A 16,842-nucleotide genomic window follows, 5' to 3' on the forward strand; every position below is an offset into this window, starting at 1 on the left:
TTCTGGCTTCCACATGTAGCATACACAGACACAGCCACTTAATACAGATATTTTTAAAAAATAAAGCTGTGCTTATTTTCTATCTGAACCTGCACTTTGTCTTTTGTCTAGAATGTTTGGCTCAGTGTCGCCCTCAGATGCTTGCTAGCAGCTTCTCAGTGTCAGCCAAGAGCTCTCCCTAACCCTAACCCTTTGTTCCACAGCTGGGATTCATCTGAGTTAGGGAGGGATTGGTTTTAAACTTTTACAATGTTTCACATTTTAACCACAACTGGTGTGTGTGTGTGTGTGTGTGTGTGTGTGTGTGTGTGTCTGTGTCTGTGTCTGTGTCTGTGTGTCTGTCTGTGTGTTTGTCTGTCTGTCTGTCCTACATCCATCAGTACTGCTTGAGTTGACTTCAGTCAGTTTCAGAAACTCTAGTACCTCTGAGGCAGTAAAGGGCACAGTAACATTCTCTGTTGCTAGTGACATCAAGAAAGCCCAGCACTTAAACGACACCCAATTAGCCTAAGGCTTCTAATTTCATACAGGCAGTTTTTAGTTCTATAAATTAAAAAACCCAGGAAATTGTCAACAGTTTTCTGGGGATTTTTGAGTCTTTCTTTTTCTCCTGCTTAGCATCTTAATTCAAATGAGCTAAATCAAATGGCTTTTCTACTATAATTACTGTATTGCTTGGACCTTTTACCCCAGATAGACATTTCCTTCTAAGAATCATCCCTGAGAGTTACACTCAGACTAAATTTGGCTTTTGTTTTTGCTTTTTTTGCTTTTTCTCTCAGATGCTTAATGGGACTATCCCTACAACTTTTTATTCACCTATTAAGATGGGCCTTACTTTGGTCAAAATGTTTGAATCAAAGTAGAATATTAGATAAGACCTACATTTTCAGTGCTGAGATTTGTTTCAAGTAATGTAAACTTAGTATGCCCAGTAGTCATAAGGGACCTTTGGTAGAGCGTTGTTTTTGAGATGTATAAATGGTGCTCAGGCTGGACGGTGGTGGTGCACGCCTTTTATCCCAGCACTTGGGAGGCAGAGGCAGGCGGATCTCTGTAAGTTCGAGGCCAGCCTGGTCTACAAAGTGAGTCCAGGACAGCCAAGGCTACACAGAGAAAACCCTGTCTACAAAAAGGAAAGAAAGAAAGAAAGAAAGAAAGAAAGAAAGAAAGAAAGGAAGGAAGAAAGAAAGAAATGTTGCTCAGTTCTTTTTGATCTGCTTGCCACTCAGATTTGTCGTGATTTGAGGATCTCTTAGTCCAGCGAGGCTGTGGGTTTCTTTTTCCAAATCTGCCCTCTGTCAGTCGGTCTCTTGTGTCCTGCTCAGAGATGCTTGCCAGCAGCATGTTCTGCTTGCTTTCCCGCACCCGGCACAGACGGAGGCTTTGTCTGCAGTGTTGGTGATTTTAGCCAGGGCCTTGCTGCTGCAGAATGGTGGGGAGGAGTTAGGACTGCTTCCTTCTATTGAGCAGATAGAGTTAGGGAGAGGGAGGGGGAGTGGGGGAGTGGGTGATTTCCCGGAATTTTAAGTGTTCTGCACAATGAATCTTTTGATTTCTTTCTCAGGAACAGGGCGGATACCTGACCAACTCGTGATTCTAGATATGAAGCATGGAGTGGAGGCGAAAAATTATGAAGAGGTATGTGCTGCTCTGACAGGCACAGACGGAGTAGCATGCGGGGCTGTGAGGTTTATGTGACCTAATCAGGCCAATGGGCTGCACTGTGACAGAAGGTTGTGGTTTTCTCAGCAGTCATGTGACAACCAGCTATGGTCCCAGTGATACAATAGCTTGTATTAACAGACTTGAACAATAATTCTGGCTGTGTTTATAGCCAGTAGGCTGAACCAGTTGTCTGTACAGATGTGTGTGACTATGGTAAAAAATTCACTCATGCCATTAACAGAAGACATACACACACAATTTTTCTTTCTTTCTTTCTTTCCTGTCTTTTTTTTTTTTTTTTTTTTTTTTTAGACAGGGTTTCTCTTGCCTATCCTGGACTCACTTTGTAGATCGGGCTGGCCTCGAACTCACAGAGTATGCCTGCCTCTGCCTCCTCAACAGGCATACACTACAGTACCTGGCTCACACAATTTTTTAAAACTAGAATTCAGTCAAAAGAAGGATTTTTTTTTTTAAATTCCTAAGACACCCCCACCCCCAGCCAACAGGCAGGTATATATCTTAGGGGTTAGATTCATTGCTGTTTATTCTTGAACAGCTGTGCTGTTTTTGAGAAATAGTGGCCAAAACTAACTTCCAGGTAAACTAATTTCAGACTTAGGAAGAAGGCAAGATGGTACAAAAAACTGCAAGAGAGAAGGGACCAGAATAATGAGTAGAGATTTGAAGGCGGTTCTTGGTGTGTACCTGTGATCCCAGATTTGAGAGGTAGAGGTACGAGCATCACCACAAGTGTGAGGACAACCTTGCTTACCTAACAAGTTCTAGATCGACCTGGGCTGTATTGCAAGACTCTGTCTCAAACTCAAAGAAAGAAATTTTATTCTGCTAGGAAGTATTATAAAATAACAGAAATGGCCATTTTTGTGTATCTAAATAAATGAAGAAAAGTTGCTTAAAGTGATTTAGAAATTTAGGAATGATGATCAGACATTGCTCTGTCAAGACTTTGGGAAGGAAAATGTGCTAAAACGGAAGCAGACAGAAGTGATTGGTCATTTGTGTATCAGGAAGTAGTAGCATAATGATTATAAGTCCACAGAGTTTTCCTCTTTTTTTCTTGTTCACATATTCAATTGAGTGAAGCCAGAGTCGCTGGGAAGAAGTAGCTAGAGTGGGCAAGTGATACCGTAATGAAGAGAAGATGGTTCCCAGGAGAGGCTAAATTGCTTGTATCCCCAGGCTTGTTTAATTAAAAGAAAGCAAGAGAACTTTTTTATTTGATGAGTTTAAATGCGAAACCCTTTTTTTTTTTAACATGCATTAGCATGAGTGTGTCAGATCCCTTGGTACTAGAGTTACAGACAGGTGTGAGCTGCCATGTGGGTGCTGGGAATTGAACCCAGGTCCTGTGGAAGAGCAGTGAGTGCTCTTAACCACTGAGCAGCCATCTCTCCAGCACACACACACACCTTTTTTTTTTTTTCTGAGACAGGGTTTCTCTGTAGCCCTGGCTGTCCTGGACTTGCTTTGTAGACCAGCTGGCCTCCAACTCACAGTGATCCACCTGCCTCTGCCTCCTTAGTGCTGGTATTAAAGGCGTGTGTCATCACGCCCGGCCTTTTTTGAGTTTCTTAAGACAGGGTTTCTCTGTGGAGCCCTGTCTGCCCTGGAACTCACTCTGTAGACCATGCTGGCCTTGAACTCACAAAAATCTACCTGTCAATCTGTTCCCAAGTGCCGTGGTTAAGGGTGCGCACCGCCAGCACCTGGCAAAGGTGAGATCTTAAGTTGTCAAGATTCTTGAGAACCCTAATTATACTGAAACAAGATAATGTATGTCAAACTGTTGTTGTAAAATATAAATACTAAGAAAACTGTGGCTCTTTTTATTCTTTGAGAAATCATATATGTACACAGTGTATTTTGACCACATTCCCCTACTCTCTTCACTTTGATCCCCCTAGACCTTCCCAAACATGTCTTTTCACTTCATGTCTTGTTTTGCTTTGTTTTGTTTTCAGGACAGGGTCTCTCTGTAGCCTTGGCTGTCCTGCACTCACTCTGTAGACCAGACTGGCCTCCAACTCAGAAATCCGCCTGCCTCGGCCTCCCAGAGTGCTGGGATTACAGGTGTGTGCTGCTGCGCCCGGCTGGAGTTTTATCTTTTTTGACCTTCTCCTTAACATAAGAGGGGAATCCCTAGCAGAAAGGAACTACATCGCTTCCTTTGCCTGTTTCCTGCTTTGGATGTCTGGCGTGTTCTTAGCTTTTTACGTACATGATTACAACACAGCTCCAAGGTTCTGCTTCCTAACCACAAACTCTTCCCCAACACTTTCTTTAATGACTTCCTCCCTCCCAGCTCCTAACAGCAGGGCAGATTGAGGCAAAGGCAGAGTAGCTATGACAGGCCAAAATCAGTCCCTACTAGACTCCTTGGACCTTGCTTAGAAATAGCTGTGACTTGTCCTTGGCTAATAACTTCCATGATGAGATTAGAATAACAGAAGCATTTTGCTCCCTAGGTAATTGCTAGAGGGCACTGAGCATATTTAGAGGTTTTGAGATATTTAATTTTAAGCCCTAGAGATACTGGAGACCTTTATCTCAAAAGGATTTGGGCTATTTGGTATCAAGAAGGCAGCATACTTAGTTTTCTTCCTGTCCAACATCTTAAGAATGTGGACTCGCTTCTGAAATCTATTGTCCTGTAAAATCCAGTAATTCCTTATTGTTTGAGACAGAATCTCCTCATGTAGCCCAAGCAGGCCTGGAACTCACTATGTGGCTTCCCAGGCTGAGTTCAAACCATCAATCCTTTCATCTCAGTCTCTTACGCACTAGGACTGCCAGCCCACGCCCAGCTTAATTAGTGTCTTAATAGTGGGACCAAGGAGCAGGTTAACCTATTTGAAATGTTTTTTGTTTGTTTGCTTGTTTCATTTTTTTGTATTTCGAGACAGGGTTTCTCTGTGTAGCCTTGGCTGTCGTAGACTCAATGTAGACCAGGCTGGCCTCGAACTCATAGTTATACACCTGCCTCTGCCTCCCGAGTGCTGGGATTAAAGGCATGCACCACCACGCCCAGCAAACTTTTTCTTTCTTTCTTTCTTTCTTTCTTTCTTTCTTTCTTTCTTTCTTTCTTTCTTTCTTTCTTTCTACAATTTATTTACTTATTATGTACTCCTGCAGGCCAGAAGAGGGCATCAGATCACATTATAGATGCTTGTGAGTCACCATGTGGTTGCTAGGAATTGAACACAGGACCACTGGAGGAACAGTCAGTGCCTTTAACCTCTGAGACATCTCTCCAGCCCCCTATTTGAAATCTTATGAAGGACTTAATTAGTGAAATTGCTATATAGTATTAATGTATTTGAGAGACAGAATACTTGCTGTAATGTAAAGAAAAAGAGCATTTGTGCACAGAAATCAAGTGTTTTGTCCTTTGCATTTTGAGGACTTGTGCTACTACTTTGCCTCTGTCCCTTAGACAGCAATGTCTCTTAGAGTCAGTAGGTGAATCTAGCCTTTTTGTTTTCTAACTTGTTTTAAACAACTTGTTCTCTATGAACTGGAGTAGCTGTTTGCAGGGATAGACCCCCCTGACTGTGTAACGGGGCGCGGGGCGGAGGTAGTTTGTCCCATAACACCTGAGCTGTATATGACCTTTCTTACTGTGGATGTCTGAATTTTCAACATGAGGAAATCACGTTTAAGCTAGACTCTATCAGTAGCTGTCCTAAAACACAGCTGGGGCCACAGCTGAAGACTTCCCAGGTGTTCTGAACGCTGTAAGGAAGGAAGAACTGTGTTTTCATATAGCAGTTGCACAGTCTAAGGTTAAAGGACAGGACATGAGCAAGTCTATAAAGAACCGTGGCTGATCAGCTTCAGGGTTTCCCCTCCTTCCTTCTAGCCATCCTGGACACTACCAAATGCTCACGACAGAAATAAAAGCTCTCAAGTTTTCGTGCCTGAGGTTGGCACTGTTCTCTGAACTGAGGTTTGACAGCCTCTTGGCCTTCTGAACTGCTGTGAATGGGCTCGTGACTCGTGCGCCTCCCTGTGCCAGGAGACTGGTCCTTGGCTCTTGTTCTATACCGTGACCTTGTGTTGGACTGCATGCCCCTTGCACCTAACTGCTGTGCCTTCGGTGCTTAGGGGAAATGATTTTGTTTTTTTGAGGAGGGGCATGAAGGCAGCAAATTACTTTGACTGAGTTTGGCTGTAGCAAGACACTTTTTTCATGGATCTTGAAGTGGCTGAGTTTATTTGTTCTATTTAGTTTCGGTTGAAGGTTAATGTTTTTGATTGAAGGTGTTTTCTCAGCACCATCACCACAGATAAGTCTGTAACTCTTTGGTTCAAGTCATCATCATGGTGCCAGATACAGGTGCAGTTTAGGAAGAGCTTAATTTATTGATGCTCTGAAGGTGCATAGACAGGGAAAGGCCGCATGATCTTTAGTTTTTTCTAAGCAATATGGACTAGTCAGTCACATTGGAGTGGTAGATACTGAGGGATGGAGGGTGGTCTTTGGGCAGTGGGCTCTATGGAAGAAAGGTGAAGAGGGCTCTTCGCACACCGAGTGCTTGCTAAGGGGGCCACGTTTCTTACTAGGTGAGCTCTTGAGTTCAGGCCTGAGATCCAAGTCAAAGCAGTGATGCATGATGACACCATGAGAGTGTTGACCGTGTCAGTCACAGCTTTTGGCGTTAGGACTTGGGCTCGGCCATGGACAGAGGTGGCTGAAGGAGTTTTCATGGTTAACACTTGCCAGTAAGTAGGATAGGGCAGAATGAGAGTGTATGCTTCTGATGTTGGGTTTTATTTTATACCCAAGCTTTGCAGTTTTGATGGTCAATAATGCCTGCGCCTGGTAAAGATTCAGGAGATCATTTTAGTCTAATCTGGCCTGCCACTGAAACTCTCAGTCTGCCACTAAAAAGGCTGAGTGACTGTGGAATGCTTAGTTTCCTCCTGTGTAAAATGAGGGACTCATAAAGTGAGTACCTTGTTCCTCTAATAGTCTATGATTATTTACTGGCTACATACAACATATCAGGAGAGTGGCACCCCCTAGTGGACTATTTGTGTTATACATTGTCATGGCCTGCCTTTATCAAGCTGTGGGCATAATACCTTCTTTCCAGCCTTAGAAGAAAAAGTAGAATATGAGTCTGTCTTCATGAAACATATAACCTGGTGCTCTTCCAGAGTCTTGGAGCATTAAGTCAGGCATTGAGATGAGCAGGACAGCAGTTAGGGGTGGTGGTAGGTTTTCATTTCCTTTTAAACAAGTACTAATTTTACTATTTGCAGCACCAGGGCGTCATGCATGCAAGTCAAGCATTCCACCAGTCCAGCTACCTCCCAGCCTTGAGATTTCTCTTTTTAGATTTGTACTGACTGGTGATATAAAGTCATTGGTGCTTAGTCCTGGGCAAGTGAAAAGAGTCTTCTGGAGAATTTCTTTTAAAGTTTTACTCTTTTGCCCACAAACATGAGAATAGTAACAATAGGAAAACTTCTCAGTGGGAAAAGTTCTCAAGCTTTACTAGTCTGAAAACTTAACTGGACTCCTCTGGCCTGGTATAATTTGGAGGGAAGGTGCTTGATCCATTTATTTGTGTGGTTTTAGTAGTCATTTCATGTAGTCTAGGCTCACTTCAAATTCACCGTGTGGTAGGCAAGCTGCCCTGGAGCCTCCGAGCCTCTGCCTTTACCTCCAGCAAGCCTCTGGCCTTGGCGTCCCGAGTACTAGCACTGCAGGTTGCACAGCTGCTATTATTTCACGTTTGATCAGGAGTGTCCTAGTGCAGCCATCTGACGAATCTCACCACACTCCTAGAACCTACAGAGTGCGTATGGACCCCGCTACAACTGTCTCGGTTCCACCATGCTGTGAGACCTTGAAGTTACTTAATGTCTCTGAGACGCAGTGCCTTTGCTGAAGACGACATGGGAGGCCAGTACTTTCTGTAATTGAAAGATACCGTAAAATGTAAAATCACCCATTCTGAACATGTGTTAATGGGCTAATTAATCATGTTGCTTTTTTCATCCCCAGTCTAGCTTAAGCCTTTCTCCCTTTGCCTTCTTCCTTCCCTCTTTTCCCTCCTTACCACTTTCTTCCTCCCTCTCTTTCCCTAACTTTTTCTGGTACTAAGGACTGACCTTTGGGCCTAGTGCATGTTACGCTAAGTTGCCCGGGCAGGCCTTGATCTCATGCTCTAGCCCAGGAAGGTCTCCTGCATCAGTCTTCCAAGGAGCGGTCCCTAGCTAGCTCTCAGCTCTACTCTCGAGCATTTATGCTGTTATCTAGTCACCCACCTCTAAGGGTGCACATGTTGGTATGTGTATAAATACACACCTTGTAGTTCAGCTTTGTATATCTGGTTACTTATGTGTAGTGTGCTTCTTGAACATAACCTGCACCTTGCCATCCCTATTGTTTTGTTTTGTAAGTTGTATACAAGGTAACGAATTTTGTAAGACAGGTTTATAATGTATGCCATTGTACTTTGTACATATTCTGCCCCTATTTCTTCCATTCCTGCATGGCCCATCTCAACAAATGGTTCTTCCTGGGGTTTCTCATAAGGTTTCTGAATTGTATTTTAATTTATTTGTTTGCTTGTTATTTTTAACTGACTCAGCAGGTTTTATTTATATATTTGTTCATACACATATATGAACACACACAAAAACTTACATATTTTTAATTTTATATTAATATCAAGAGGAAAGTTGTTATTCAGCAAAAATCATGCTTTTTAAAAATTTTAATGAAGTCCAGGCTGGAGAGATGGTTCAGAGGTTAGGAACACTAGCTGTTCTTCCAAGGGTCCTGAGTTCAATTCCCAGCAACCACATGGTGGCTCACAACCGTCTATGATGAAATCTGGCACCTTCTTCTGGTGTATAGGCATATATAAAGGCAGAATACCATATAAATAGTAAATAAATAGATCTTTTTTAAAAAAAAATTTTAACGAAGTCATCACACTAATAATAGCCTGAAAATAATTTTCTGACAGAGGATGGGCGTTCTATATAGATTTCACTGAGGAAATAAAATCAAATTGGAAATCATAATTGAACTGTTTAGTTAAGGACAATCATAAGAAGTTCTAGCCCAATACTAGAGAAGGGCTGCAGATCTGAACGACTGAGTAAGCAGTGTGGAACACCATGTGGCCATTAAAAAGAAGGAAATCAATCCATCCAAAGTGTGATGCTTTTTGAAAAGATCTTTCTAGGTTGAAAAAGTGAGACATAGAACACTGCATAGCATGGACCACTGTAAATATACTTTATTCCAGGTTTGGCGGTATACTTGCATACACATAAAAGCGTAGCCACTGTATGTCCTCCATCGTGGTCTAGAAAACAGTGTTAACTTTGTTACGATAGCTGCTCTGAAAGGGACGTGGGGACTTGGGATCTAAAGAGCTGTCAGAAGCCGGGCGTGGTGGCGCAGGCCTTCAATCCCAGCACTCGGGAGGCAGAGGCAGGCGGATCGCTGTGAGTTCGAGGCCAGCCTGGTCTACAAAGCAAGTCCAGGACAGCCAAGGCTACACAGAGAAACCCTGTCTCGAAAAACCAAAAAAAAAAAAAAAAGAGCTGTCAGACTTTGGATTCTTACTCTGTGTTTCAGAGTGATGAACACTGTTTAGGGGAGAGCATTCATGCATTGCTTATGCAGTTGAGAAGTAAGTGCTGCAGAGATTGGGAGCAGCCATAATTTACACAGCCCACAGTTGATGTCGGTGCTTTTTGAGTTTTAGGCCTTCGGCTTTTGTCATCTAGCTGGCAGCGCACAACCACAGTTTCACTTCCAGTTCCGCTTTGCAGGTTTCTATTTGGGGACCCTTAAATAATTGATGTCTAAGAAGTTTCATACCATTGCCTTTCTCTGTCTCATTCAGGAAGCTTTGGATGGGGAAGCACAGCAGGGGGAAGTAGAACTCACTATACAGCCCTCCTGCATGCTGAAATTAAAGACACGTGCCCCTACACCCAGCTTTCCTTGGGGAGTTTTGTGCTCTGAAACTTTGTGTGCAGTCAAATAGGAGATAAATACTATAGGTTAATGGCAGCCCTGGACCCTCAGCTAGAAGAGCTACAGATGTGTAAACACTGTATATCTCGTAGTAGGGTCTGGAAAAGCTCATGCTAAGTTTTTAAGGATAGCTGCCTCTGAAAGGGGTGTGGGGGCTGAAGGGAATCTGAAGAGCTGTCGAAGCAGACTTTGGGTTTTATTCTCTGTTTCAGAGTAATGAAAGATTTTTAGCAGAGAACATCTAACTTCTGGTGAAATCTTTCGTAGCCTCCAGGCACTGTGTGAAGCAGCCAGACTTTTCCAGTGTGAAGAGGCTAGGCATCCAGTGAAGACTCAGGTGCCTGTCACCAGCAACCCAGCAGCACACTCTAATGCACTTCACATGGAAACTCAGCTTCTCTGCCCTTGCCTAACAGCTGCTTTCTTTTAAAGTTTTGAATTGTTATATTTTTATACTTAATAATGTTTGTTTTGAGCTGGGCATTGGTGGCCTTTAATCCCAGGCAGAGGCAGGTAGATCTCTGAGTTCGAGGCCAGCCTGGTCTACAAAGTAAGTCTAGGGCAGCCAGTGCTCTATTACCCTGTCTCCGGGGTGGGAAGGGGATGGGAGGTAAGTCGTTGTCGTTCTGCTTGGAAATAGATCATGAGCCAGGCATGCTGAGTGCCTTGATCTCAGCTACTTGAACACACATACAAATATTTACATGTTTGTGACAGAGTCTCATGTAAGTCCCGGCTGGCTTCAGACTCATTGTGTAGCTAGGCTAGGATTACCTAAACCTCCTGCCTCCACTTCTGGGGCATACAGATTATAGGAGTGTGCTACTATGCCTGGCTTTTTTTTTTTTTTTTTTTTTAATGAAAAATAAAAGCCGGGCGTGGTGGTGCACGCCTTTAGTCCCAGCACTCGGGAGGCAGAGGCAGGTGGATCACTGTGAGTTCAAGGCCAGCCTGGTCTACAAAGTGAGTCCAGGACAGCCAAGGCTACACAGAGAGACCCTGTCTCGAAAAACAAAAACAAAAAAAAAAAAAAAAGAAAAGAAAAAGAAAAAATAAAGGTGATTAGAAACAAACATTAAAATTGAATTTTTGCTTATGGGCTATGTGTCTCTACTTATTAGTCTTCCATTTTTCATTCCTCAGCATACAAGGAGTCCTTGGAGATTGATTTTGATAATTGACTGTATCATTTTAAGAAGGAAAGAGAAAAATCTTCGGATGGTTTTTTTGAGCAAGTGTAGGATTTCTCTTGGTTCTGAACTGTAATTAAGCCCAGTGTTGTATAACTTACATATGTCAACAGGGTTCTCTAGTTTTCTTGTTGTTTGTTTGTTTGTTTGTTTGTTTTTAGTTACTCACGATGCTGTAGGAAGGCATGCTTTCTTCTGTGTGCATTTGACCTAAGATGGATGACTGTTGCCTACTGTAAATTGCTTTATTACAGTCGGGAATCTGGAGAAAGAGTATTTTGCTTTACAGCAGCCTTCCATTGTACTATATCTAGAGAGAAGTGGGTTGTTCTGTTTGATGTGTAAGTGGTGCACATGAGGAAGACATTGGGCACCTTCCTCTATTGCTCTCTGGCTTTTTTTTTTTTTTTAAAGACAGGATCTGTCGCTGAGCTTTAAACTCACTATTTCAGCTAGGCTAGCAGGCCTTTGAGCTCTGTCCTCTGCATGCCCTCACCCCATGATGCAAAGTTGAAGTTTCAAGAGTGCATCGCCATGGCCAGCTTTTAAAACTGTGGGTGTAGGAGATGAGCTCAGGTACTCTCACTTCCATAGCAAGTGATCTTACTGAGCCACCTACAGAGTCTCCCTAGCCTGGTTTCAAAGACAGTCTGTCTTTTCTAGGCTGACCTTGTCCTGGACATCTGCCTCTGCATCCTGAATGCTGACTTTACATGTACCACTACTACACCTATTGTAAAGAAATCTTAATCGGCCAGGCATGGTGGCGCATGCCTCTAATCCCGGCACTGGGGAGGCAGAGGCAGGCAGATCACTGTGAGTTCAAGGCCAGCCTGGTCTACAAAGTGAATCCAGGACAGCCAAGGCTACACAGAGAAACCCTGTCTCAAAAATAAAAAAAACAAAAACAAAAAGAAAGAAAAGAGAAGAAAAAGAAAGAATGGAAAGAAAGAAAGGGGAGAAAAAGAAATCAGTCAAAATTAAATCTAAGGGGGAAAATATAGTTGGTAGAGAAAGGTAGAAAGCCGAATTTTGAAATATCTTAGGATGATTGACAGAAGAAAAATTGAATGTGATAAACTTCTAAAAATATCGACAGTTTCCTACATGGGTATAAATGCGTTTGGAGCCTCCCCACTTCTCTTGGCCTCTTTCCTGCCCTACAAACCCTCCCATTTTGATGTCTTACTTTGTTTTTGTGGTTGGTGTTCTGTACTTGAGCAGCTTGTTCAGGGAGTGGGGTCCTAATTCTGACCTTTTCCAGATTGCAAAAGTCGAGAAACTCAAACCGTTGGAGGTGGAGTTACGGCGTCTTGAGGACCTTTCAGAGTCAATTGTGAATGACTTCGCCTACATGAAGAAGCGGGAAGAGGAGATGCGGGACACCAACGGTGAGTCGGGGGGGCTGTAACGGAGGCAGCTGCACACAGACTCCTAGGGGACGCCCATCTCAGTGTGGGAGGTAGAATTGTTCCTGAAAAGTGAGTCAGCTGGCTAGATTTTCAGAAGAATATTTCTTCTGTGATATGTAATGACCATATTCTTTTTTCTTTTCTTTCTTTCTTTCTTTTTTTTTTTTATGACCATATTCTTGGTTGGCTTGTAACAAAGTGATACCAACTTGTAATTTTTAATGTTTTCAATGGGGCTAAAAACAAGAAACTAAAGCAGTACTGGAGATTGAACTAAGAGCCTGTGCGTGCTAAGAAAGTAGTGTACCTCCGAGGTGCATCTCCAGCAGCTGCTTCTAACAGGGCCTTGCTATGTAGCCCAGGCTGGCCTGAACCTCAAGACTCTCGGGTCTTAAGACTCAAGTGCTGAGTCTAGTGCTGGTATAGTACAACACCCACCTTTTTGCTTTCTTTCTTAAGTTGTTTGAACTCTAAAGACCTAGGGACAGAATGAGGTTAATTAATTGTCTTTTCTCCCTGGCCGTTGTTTAGCCAACTGAATGAAACAGCTTGCTTCATTCCACTTACAGTGCTTTTGTTTTGTTTTGTTTCTTTAGAGTCCACAAACACCCGAGTCCTGTACTTCAGCATCTTTTCCATGTTCTGCCTCATTGGACTAGCCACCTGGCAGGTCTTCTACCTGCGTCGCTTCTTCAAGGCCAAGAAGCTGATAGAGTAATGAGGCTCAGTCTTCTGTCTCCTGATATCTCAGCCAGCAGAACATCGCTGGGGCGTGCCTGGCCTAGCCCAAGGCCATGCTACCAACAGTACCATCAAGGCACAGTGGAACTTTCTTGCCAGAACTGATTTCTTTTGGTGTGGGAGGACATGGGGCACCACCTACACCCAACAAATTAATGAGGACTTCTTTTTAATGTAGTAGGATTTGGACTGGTTTTGCAACAAGATTATTAAAGTCGCCTATGGACAAAGCAAAACAAAACAAAAAACAGGGGTTACCTAGATAATGCCAAAGCCAGCATTCGTCCTGGGTTTCCTCCCGTCATCTGTTTGAGCTGTTTGCTCTTTTCTCCCACTTGCTCATCGCCTTGAACTTTCACTGTAGTTCTTCTCCCCATATTTCTATGGCTATGGTCAGCTTGTTTCGTATCAGTTGTCCTCCTCAGTTTCCTTGTGAAAACACCTTCAACTTTCTCCTGACCCTTAGATAAAATGTTTACACAGCTTCTGGTGATATCCTTCATAATTTTATGTTTCCTAAAAGGGTCTTGGATGGGACACATAAAAAAGTGAGCTTTGAACTGTAGATAATCTCTTAAAAGAAAATCTCATTTTAGACAATTAAAGCATTTGTGCTCAACTGCTTGAACTCCTGGTGTATGTGTGTGTAGTTCTGTCCAAGTTTATCACTTGTAGATCCTGGTGATCGGTCAAGGTAGAGTAGTTCCATCACGTGGTCTTCATATTGCCCTGTCCTAGTCACTCCCTTCTTACCCTCAGCCTCTGGCTCCCTAATCTGCTCACCATTTCTGCAACTTTGTAACTCTGTTATGTAAATGGATCATCAAGAGTGTGACCTTTGGAGGTTGACTTTCCACCCAGCATAATGCCCATGAAATGCCCCTCAAAATAGTTGCATACACTGATAGTTGTGTCTTTTTGTTGCTAATACTACCCCCGGGCCATGGATGCTGCTGCATTGTGCTTGTTTGGCCCTTAATCAGTAAAGTTCTTCTGTGAATGTAAGTTGTCATCACTCTGGGATAAGTGCTGTGCTGTGTGTGTGGGGAGCTCATGTAGTTTGAAAGACACTTCCCTGCTCTTGTCTAGAGAGGCTGGAGCATGTGGCATTTCCACAGTCTCCTTAATATTTATCACTGTTGTGCTAACTCAGCTCCTTGCATAGGTGCCTGTAATAGCTCATTATGGTTTTAATTTGCATTTTCCTAATGGCAATTAGTGTTGACTATCCTTTCATGTGCTTGTCATTTGCCATCTGTATGTCCTTGTCAGTGAAACGTCTGTTCATGGTTTTTGCCCATTTTCTACTTAGGTCATTTGTTTGCTTTGAGTTTGTGTTTTATCAGATGTATGCTTGCTTGAATTTGTCATAGAACTTCTACCAGGGAAAAATGAGTAAATTTTACCACCCTTCATGCATGGCCAGTCACTGATTTAACTCCTGCCCTTCTGTGTTATCTCTGAAAGTTGGACATATGGGATACATGTTGTAAAAGCAAAGCTAAGGTTCACTTGGTGACAGTATTAAGTACCTCAAGGCAACTCTAATGTACAGAAGAGGTGTGGGGCTGGGTACCTCAGTGGTGGAGTGTGTCCCTAACATGGAAGGCTCTGGGCCTAATAATCCCCCGCACTAGGGGGAAAGTAGGTACAAATGTTTATAAATAGGAAAAATGCCCACTTAGCATCTGACATCTTTCCCAGTTCTCCAGGGAAAGTAGGTAAGAGTTTATTTATCCTTTCTGTAATCTTTTAACCCCGTTGACCTGTCACAAGCCTTGTCTTAATTGCACTTCTGAGAATTACAGGAGCTAGCTCCATGAAGCTTGCAGTAAAGAAGTGGGATATTGAAATTATCAGAGAACACTTAAGTTGACCTGAATGAAGTCCAAAGGTGAAAGGGGATGATTTATGTTGTTAAAGTCTCAGGCTGTTCTGTTAAGGTTCCAGTTCATGTAAACTCAAAACCCTCCTTTGTCCTGTGATTGTCTTGCATGGCATAAAGTATTCTCTGGTACAACAGTGCCATCTGCTGTTGAGAAGTGACAGGACTCGCTTCTAAGAACTTAACAGTTGCGTCCGCAGATGTTCAGAAATCTGTAACATTCATATCAAGCGATAGAGGAACAGTTCAAACAGGAAAAGAATAGGCAAACTTTTGGGTCAAAATCCATCTGTAGATTTTTCAATGCAAAACTGTAGTCTGTACCATTAGCCTGAGAGAACCTCCTATTTCTGACTTGTGCCTTCTTCCCGCCCTTTAAGGAGCAATGACAGCTACTCTGTTAGTAATGGTTTTCTGTTCTGAAAAATGTCAAAGAAAGTAGAAAATAGATTAAGTATTTGTCCATATTTTTGTTTCCAAGTACAACTCTAAACTTAAACTTTGTGGAACTGAAATTCTTTCAGTCCTTTCGTTTTGAGCCATGCCAAGAACAACCAAGTTGGACATTGTATTTTCAGTTTAAAAGTTAATTGACGAGCATCTGCCTTTGACAGCTTTATAAACAGGTATGTTATCTGCTTCCCTCCCTCCATTTTCAGCATATTCAAAATAATTTAATAATAGTTTCACTAAGCCTTCTTACAAACCACCACATATACCACTATCGCGAATCCCTATCAGAGCCATCTTCTGTTAATGGCAAAAGGCATGTGGGGTTTATACAGGCTTGCCTGTTGGAGACTTCTGTGTGAACTGTCACAAATAAAGGCCAGCAGAAACCATTCGAGGTGTGCTTTTCTGTTACTCTTCAGTGCCTCTTTGGGTTAGCAATGGTTGCTCTGTTACTTCTTAAATTACAGTAAGTGAAACCTGATGAATTAAAGAAAAAAATGTTGTCTTTACTCCAGATGGATATGGCTTATATGTGAACTAGTAAACCCTTACATACATGTGTTTCTTATGTCACTAATCATTATTTGTATGTCCTCAAAGAGAACATATCAGCTGTAAGCTGCTCTGTAGCAGCTTCTCTTGAAGCTACCACTGGAGTGGTTTCTCCAGAGTTTCCCGTTATTTCTGTTCCTGAACTCTCCTTCTCAGATTTTGTTTGTTTGTTGTTTTAAGACAGAATCTCTGTGTAGGCCAGACTGACCTCAAACTCATAGCAGTCCCCTTGCTTCAGTCTCCCAAGTACTGTGATTGAAAGGGTGAAGCCTTGCCTGGCCAAGTGTGTTTTAACATCAAGAAGTGTTTGGTGAGAGCTGAGAAGATATCTCAAGACAGGAACATGACTCAGAAACATGAGCATCTGAGTTTGATTCCCAGCATCCATGTAAGATGCTGGGCATGTGCTTATAAGAGGCCTGTGTTACAATCCCAGTATTGGGGAGGCCGAGACAGGTGGACACCTGGGGCTTGTTGGCCTGTCAACCTAGCCTAACGATTGAACGTTCAGTCCTGGTGAGAGACCATGTCTCAAAAAACGTGATGGATGGATCCCAAGGAATGACACATCAGGTTGACCTGTAACCTCTAAGTGCATGCATGTATACACACACACACACACACACACACACACACATACAGCAAAGGGTTTTCTCACTGATGTTTTAGAGAGCCTAGTGAGTTCAGCAAAACTTGTAAACAGAGGCTATAAAGGTGGCTTAGTGGTAAAGAGCACTTGCTGCTCTTGCAGAAGACCCAGATTCAGTTCCTAGCCCCTACATAATAATTCTAATCCCAGGAGTGCCCTCTTCTGACCGATATGGGCACAGGTATACACACAGGGAGGCAAAACACTCATACCGTGAAATAAAGATAAATCTTTAAGAAAACTTAGAAATGAATTTGTTT

General features: G+C 42.7%; 1 protein-coding gene across 1 annotated transcript in view; it reads left to right on the plus strand.

Moving 5' to 3' along the window:
• The window catches only part of TMED10 (transmembrane p24 trafficking protein 10), a 39,670-nt gene extending 23,900 nt beyond the window's left edge, over nucleotides 1-15,770 (plus strand). Inside the window, exons 3-5 of the mRNA XM_084791173.1 lie at nucleotides 1,568-1,641; nucleotides 12,155-12,281; nucleotides 12,899-15,770. Coding sequence (XP_084647299.1) covers nucleotides 1,568-1,641; nucleotides 12,155-12,281; nucleotides 12,899-13,020 — 323 coding nt within the window. The 3' untranslated portion in view covers nucleotides 13,021-15,770. The remainder of the gene's footprint in view (nucleotides 1-1,567; nucleotides 1,642-12,154; nucleotides 12,282-12,898) is intronic.
• Nucleotides 15,771-16,842: the final 1,072 nt, after the last annotated feature.

This window comes from Acomys minous (assembly GCF_964271855.1).
Source record: "Acomys minous genome assembly, chromosome: 8".
In the NCBI taxonomy this organism is placed as follows: Eukaryota; Metazoa; Chordata; class Mammalia; order Rodentia; family Muridae; genus Acomys; species Acomys minous.